This window comes from Phaethon lepturus, unplaced genomic scaffold (assembly GCF_000687285.1).
Source record: "Phaethon lepturus isolate BGI_N335 unplaced genomic scaffold, ASM68728v1 scaffold11661, whole genome shotgun sequence".
NCBI lineage: Eukaryota > Metazoa > Chordata > Aves > Phaethontiformes > Phaethontidae > Phaethon > Phaethon lepturus.
Window position 1 is genome coordinate 21,015 of NW_010519871.1, and position 7,694 is coordinate 28,708.

Below are 7,694 nucleotides of genomic sequence, written 5' to 3' on the forward strand. Positions count from 1 at the left end.
CCAACTCCCCAGCCACAATTTACATAGATCTTCAAGGTCAAATGTTTTTGTTTGGCATTCTTTCAAACTTCTTTCCCAGATGGTATTGAAATGTTTCCTCCACAAGGTTGTTAACTCAGAATTCAGGAGATTTGTTGCCAAAATTTGGGTAATATAGAATTTTAACAGTTTTTGGTAAGTATACTGAAATGGATGCAAGAAACATAAATCCACAATTCTGAAGTTCTTTCAGAATGTCAGTCATGATATAAAAAAAACCATTTGATGGATACAATAGCACTTGAATATGTTTGCACTCTATCTCTAGGGCAACATTTGGATGGAAATTCAAGAAGCCTTTGGTTGGAGTTTCATTACCTCCAAAGTTCATTATGGAGCTGGATGATAGAATAGATTAGTTAAATTAGTTGCTGTGACATACTGGTGGAAAGCATATGCCTTGGTGTCTTGTGATGGCAAGAAAAGGAAACAAGAGGGAGTGGGTATGGCTTACTTGATTTCACTCAAAGCCTATTCTTTCTTTTGTTCCTGAAAAAGTGAAGTGCAAATTAATGGAAATTTTACAGAGGGCTTTTAAAGATGCCCAGCATTTGCCTTCTTAATGAGATGACCCTCAGAAAGTCCTGAAGTGGCAATAGCAGGAGCATCATATAAACCCAAGAAAAAGACACAGTTTCTATGCTTTTGTTTCAGAGAGGCAAAGTGAAGACAAAGAAGTACCTCTGCAAGAGATTAGGGTGGGTAGAGTTTGAGAACTGTATTGCATATCATGAGGCTTTACCTGAGGCCATGACAGTATAAGGGGCCTGGGACTGAAGGTGGGTTTCGGGAAGGCAGTTGGAGTTTTGCTGTGGTAGCATAAATTGCATCAGGTTTTATTTCTGATTTTCTAAGTGTGATTTCCTTTCAATTCAAATCTATATGGATCAGCTAACACAGTAGTAGGTAAACTATTTGTGACTGCCTTACTGTAATAGAACTCCCATTCAAACTGTTTTCCTTTGCAATCCTGTTTCACTGCATGTATGAATTATCTGGTTCACAATCATGGATGTTTTCTGTAGACACTCAGGGAATTTGGGGTCAAATCCGTACCTTATGAAGACAGAAAATGGCTTGCGCTTCCCCCACCCCCTCTTTTTTTTCTCTTAGGAATCCAACCCAAACTGGATTTGACTGAAAGAACTGAGTAGCTGGATCATGTTGCTTTGCCTTTGCCTGCTCATGATACTCTTCAGCCAAGAATAGCTAACATTCACAAGCTCTCAAGGATCCTTTTACCCCAGCCATGTGTTTTGGAACCAGACAATACAGCCATGTCTGCATGCCATGTCTGCCTCACATAATAAACTCTGCCCCTTCCAACTTGGGTCTCCACATCACACTGCCAGTCTTCCCCCCACACGGCGCACAAACAGGAGCAGTTTATTTGACCTGATAACCAGTTACCATTGTCAGAACTAAGTGACCAAAGTGAGATTCGCAGGACATTAGTTTGGCACCATCTTTAAAATTTGTCAGCATCATTTCATTGAAAGATTAAAGAGGTAATCACCCGACACCTCCGGCTCCATTATTCACCATTTACAAGTATCTGAACTGGGACTGGCTATGAAAATACAGCAGCAGTTCTGCAGAATAACAGAATTATCAAAATACACTGTAAAGAATGCAAAACACATGTTGGCATTTTCCTTTCATTCTACTAGGGTTTTTGGTTTTTTTCTGTAATAAATCTACAAAGAACTGATAGATTACATTGTCTTTGATTCTTCTTATCTGTACTGCAAAACATAAACCGAATATATTTCTAATAAAGACCCTAATTCCTCTTACTGAACTATGCCTTTCCCAAGTGGTAACAAAAGCCTGGAAAGTAAAAAAAAAAAGAAACAAAAACCCAACATAGCCATTCACTTCAAGAGTGTGAACTTGTACACTACGTATTTTTCTGTTTAGAAATTATTTGTGTGAGAAAACAGAACCTAGGCATTGATGAGGAAGGCTTTCCTCTGATAATTTGATTTTTTTCATTTGCACGTGCTTCCACAGTGCCTCCAGGGACTTGTACATTCGAGCTTCTGATTCTCCCATATGGATTAAACACCTTGGCCAGACTACAGTGACGTCTCACAGTCATTCCTTTTAATGAGACACTGTAATGCCTACTGGAAATCTAAGTGACAGTGAATTGGAATAAATATAGTCCAGCTGAAGAATCAAAACATAGAGGAAAACAAGGGCACAAGATGTTCAAATTACAACAACCAAGAAAACCAATAACCAAATTTACAAGGAGAAAAAATCCATTATATTTTTAAATGTCTTTTTCCTTAAGAAATATGAAAAGTCCTGTAAAGGACACTTTACTAGAAAAGAAAGAGCTATCAAAATGACATTTCCATCATTTGAAAATGATTTTTGACAGAAAATTGTGGACCAGAACCAAACCCCTGTTGAACATGTTTGTCGAGAGTCAGTGCTGCCCATGGGGCAGGCAGGGCACGACATGCAGGATAATGACTTACATCTGGAAAATGCAGCCTAATCCACTTTGCTAGGAAAAAAAGCAGGATTACCCGACATTCAAATACCTTCTGATGGCCTGAAACTAAAAGTGTCCACAGCCTGCAGTTTGACACGTAGTACCTTTATTTTTCTTCTTCAGGACTCATCTCAGGGGAAAGAAAATGAAAACCTCAGAAAGAAAGCACTTGAGAGACGAAAATATCATTGTTTTGAACATTACAGACAGTAAGCATTCATTATTGAACTTAAGAAGTTCTGGCATTTCATTCATTACATGTTCAAAATATTTTAAATATGGACTGTTAATATTGCTCTCAGGCTTTTATAGAACACATTGAGCTACTGTTATTTGAGAAATCAAGCTCTACTACATTATTTATAGAGCCAGTAACAAATACATGAGCAATTCAGAAATGTAAGTAGTAGAAGTTACACTTTTTAAATATCAGAGGCCAGATCAGGTGGTGTAAAATGGCACGGCTTGACTGTGGGCTCTGAGCAGTATTGTGACTTGTGTCGGTTCTGGATCCGGATGATCCATATTGGTACACAATTTGAATGTCCGCTTTCCTTGCAAATGTATACCTTTTGATGTATTGGCTATATACACAATTTTGATACATTGGGCTTTCAATGTATTTTGCTACAAATCCAGTAATACAATGACGCAGGTAATTCCTTAAAGCGTTTCTATTTACAGTACCCCTCAACACTGCATATTTTACTACATAACTAACTGCAATCAAAGGAAGTAGGAAATAAACCCACAAAACCCCCACCATTAACCATTGGATTAAGTCATAAGGGAGAACCTAACTGAGAGCTAATTTGAATGAAAGTCTTAGAAAGTCAGTGGCTGAATACAATAAATATTCTATCAATGGTATGGATTGTATTTTGGATGTTCATATCCCAGATAAAGACGCTGTCATTTGAGTTACAGAATTGCTCTAACTGGGGACATGTTGTGGGGTAGAATTAACTAGCATTAATTAAAGAGGGGGAAAAAAAAAAGCAAAAAAAAAGTCTCAATTGTGATTATAATAAGAGGTTTCATACAGACTCTTTCCATTCTTGTCTGGTTCTGGTACTATATTATCCATCTTCTTCCTCTTCCTACTTGCTGGAGACCTGTTCTTCCTGCCAGCTGGACTGGGGCACTACCTCTTCCCGTCATAAAGAAGAGCAATATTTTGTTCATACCCTGTCTGGTCTAACTCTACAGGAAATAGAAATGATAGAATATTCAGTCATATCAGCACACATTAACCTGAAGCGTAACTAATTATTGTACAGCAGCACTTCTCACAATTCAATCAGTATTTACCTTAATTCAGTATTTGAGTACAACTAAAATGATTTTTAAAAAAATGCTTTTATAGCTTTTTCATTGAAATTTGAGATTGCTAACTCTCATAAAAATGAAATGTGAATAGCACTGATGAAATATAGTATAATGTAGGTAGATGTTATGCAAGTATCACCAAGAACCTCTGTGAATGCAGCTCTATTCTCACCTGAAAGAGCCTTGCTGATATTCCTTCCATATTCTGATTAGATTGCAGACACTGAAAGGGGAATAAATAGCTATCTGCATAAAACAGCCACAAGCTAGCAAGAAAATAGTATTCTGGAATAAAGATATGCAGATTTATTTTTACCACGAAGGGGAAATAATTAAATTTGAACCTGAAGGGGTTCTAAGCACACTCTGTCAATAAATTGCATGCCAGAAAAAATAGGTCTGAATACCAAATTAACTGGTGCCCATTTTTATTTAAAGTATGTATACGTGTGTGTGTATGTCTGGGGAGTTTCAGTTAACTGCACTTCAGGGAAAGCATGGAAGATCAAATCCCATGCTGTGAAGCCACAACCCTGGACTGCTACTATGCTGCTGACCTCCTGTGATCCACGAGGCATTTGAAACTGAAGTAGGTGTCACAAAGACACAGAATTCTTTTTTGAAAAATGATATTAAGCTGCTGGGCATTTTATAAAAGTATATAAGGAGTTAATTTAAAACAGGTATTAATAATAGCTGGAAATGGATTTTTCTGACTTTCTGCTGCCTTCTCAAGATTTGTCACTGTCCCCCAGTCACACCAGAATGACAAACAATTCATGTTTCAATTTGAACACATATTCAAGTCTAATTATGTCAGATTCTTTCCAATTACGTTTCAATTCATTGGACCAGTTAGTTGTAAAATTTTACTACTCAGAAATCCAGAATCACAGAAGAGAAAGTAATTTAGGGCACAAAATGTCTAAGATAGTTTTATATATGTTTGACAGTCTTTACAAGAATTCATTCTGATGACAGAGTGGCGATGGAAGCACTGAACCAGGCTTGCACAACACAGAAATTTCTTGTATGTGCTACAGAACTGCAGAGAAACATATTTATACAACAAAAGACAATTTTCCATCTTCCTTATCCACAAAACAAGGGACGGTGGTAAAATATTAATATGTCTTGTGAATATAGCAAATGTAACAAAACAACAAAAAGCATTCAACATTTATGCAGAAGTACTGTTTTCCTCAGGGTCTCTGTCTACGAGATGAATGCTCCCCGTGATCACCGACTCCTCTTGAGCTGAGGTGTTCTCCAGCTGCTTGTTTGAGCAATATGGAATGTGGCCACAAAAATACATGTAAATCCATGGGTTGGTGCAACTATTTAAATTGCCAAGGAGCATGATAATGGTGAATGTCGAACCTAGAATGAAATCGTTAAAGGAATAACAGAGTAAATAAAGCACTCGTACAAATAAGTAACATTTTCACAGCCTGCTGCTTTCTGGTGTACCTGCTCATATATTAAAGTTAATCTAAGAGTAGGAATTTCCCATTTATTCCATGTGATTTCTAATTGTGGAAGGTACGAAACACACTGTATTGTATGCATATCACAGTTAAATAGTTCCATATATATAGCTCCTTTTTGGTGTAGCTGCATTAAATTTAAAAGCAATTGCTAACCTGCTGTACAGGTATGGATAAATGCAGATATTGATATAAATATATGTACAGTAAGACTCAAATTTACAGTGACAGAAAGAATTCTTAAAACAAAGATCAGAGGTTGGTTTTTTTCATCAAAGCTATTATCTTTTTTTTCTCCTCTGTTTTATATCTTTGAGTTTAGAATAGGTGAACTTAAATGAAGTCACCTACAGAGTCTGCCTTTCACAAAGAGGCAACAGTATAAGTTTGATAAGATTAATCTTGTTTACAACATAGTGTTCTTTGGTATCTCTCTCAGACTTGCTTTTTTCGCTTTATAAACAGCTGTTTCACAATTTTTAATTGTTTCACAGTGTACTACAGATATTGCATCAATATGATTTCAATACTAAGAAGAAAAATCAGATGGCTTATAACATCTCTGTTCTCTCCAGTAAATGAGAAATCTTTATTTTATTACTTTGAATAACTAAATACCCCTTTTCACCTCAAGAACCCAAAATACTGCTGCTATAATATCTAAAACCTCTAAAAGTCTGAACCCTTGCTGGAGCAGATGATACTTTTCCCTGTGCTGTTTCTTAACCTTTAAATCATTAATCACTCAAAACATACACACACCACACACAAAATACACAGCGATACGATGTTTTGATCACAGAACACATGACGTTCTCTGTACCTAATTAAATATAGCAGATAACAAATCCAGGATTTTCTTTTTAATCATACTCAAATGATCACATGTAACTTCTACACAAAAGCAAAGTGCAAATATAAAGCAATATAGCAACGTGCTAGCCTCTTATGAAGGCATGAAGGAGGACGGAGAGTATCTTACCTTCGGTCATGACACTGGGGAACCACACAGACCACAGCTGTGCAATGAAGAAAGGTGACCAACAGAGAACATATGCAACAACTGTCACCACTGTCACTTTTACAGTCTTGATCATAGCCTTTGAAATACAGTTCACACTGCTTGCTCGGGATGGCAGGGCTTGCTTCTGATTTGTTACTTCACATTCATTCTGTTTTTTCACAGATACATTTCTTTTGATTATTTTGCAAATCTTAACCTGGCATATGATAAGGATGGCTGAGGGAATGAAGAATATAACTACAAAAATCCAAGTCACATATGCCCTTGGGCCCCATGGCTGAATAAATTCACCCCAACATTCAAAGATACCTGGAGATATTTCAGTCTTAGAAAAGATAAATACCTGTGGTAGACTAAGAATCAGTGATATAGACCAGCTGGTGCAAATGGGGATGTTCCAGAGAGCTCTCTTCTTTTGGAAAGTGACCATAGGGTAGCAAACCGCTTGATACCTGTCCACTGTCATGACCACTATCATATAAGTAGAGGCAAACATGCCCAGCAATTGTAAATACTTGATAATTCTGCACAAGAAATCTGGCCCTATGAAAACATCTGTAATATCCCATATCAGTTGAGGCAGCACTTGAAAAAAGGCTACCACTAAGTCAGCGATGCTGAGGTGAAGCATGAATACATACATCCTGGAGAGCTTCTTTCTTCTTCGCCACAGCACCAGTATGAGAATACAATTGCCCACAGACGCTGTCAGAAATATGACCCCCAGTACAGCAATCTCTACTTGAGCTAACTGCTCATCTCTTTCTGGTCTTCCAACAGGATCTGACCGATTTGCCAAACTCAGGAATCTGTGAGGAGAAGGACTCTCGGTCTGATGTGAGTTATCCTGCATAGGAAATGAAAAATTCTTCATCGTGCACAGAAGCGACTTACAGTAGCTGCTACTTGCGACTCAGGTTGACAGCTGTGAAGTACTGGCCAGCAAGCAAACCAGCCCGGGTTCAGGTTTCGGTGTATCTTCAAGCAAATCTCCTCCTGCTTGTGCGAACTAAAGCGGGGGGACCTGGATCTTGATAAAATTCTGCCTCTTGCTGGCGTGCAAAAAGGCTTTATATAGGCTCCCGGCAGAGCCTTATGTAACCGCAGAGCCCTCGGGTAGGCTGCAGGGACTGCAGCCAATGGCAGAGCGAGCCACACAATTGGGGGAAAGAGATAAATAAAAGGCGAACTTCAGAGGCTCAACGTAATTCAATTACTCACTTCAGTCAAAACCCGAACTTGTAAATAGCTGTGGCCAAAATCATACTTAAATTATATTACTCGGGAGAGTTCGGGCAAATATTTTTTT

General features: G+C 37.9%; 1 protein-coding gene across 1 annotated transcript; it reads right to left on the reverse strand.

The window, feature by feature from the left end:
- Nucleotides 1-5,054: 5,054 nt before the first annotated feature.
- Nucleotides 5,055-7,411, reverse strand: LOC104614559 ([Arg8]-vasotocin receptor-like). The gene is made up of 2 exons (XM_010297195.1): nucleotides 6,344-7,411; nucleotides 5,055-5,254 (listed from the first exon to the last, which is right to left on the reverse strand). The coding sequence occupies exons 1-2, from the start codon at nucleotides 7,257-7,259 to the stop codon at nucleotides 5,055-5,057; spliced, it is 1,116 nt and encodes a 371-aa protein (XP_010295497.1). The 5' UTR covers nucleotides 7,260-7,411.
- Between the last annotated feature and the right edge of the window lie 283 nt (nucleotides 7,412-7,694).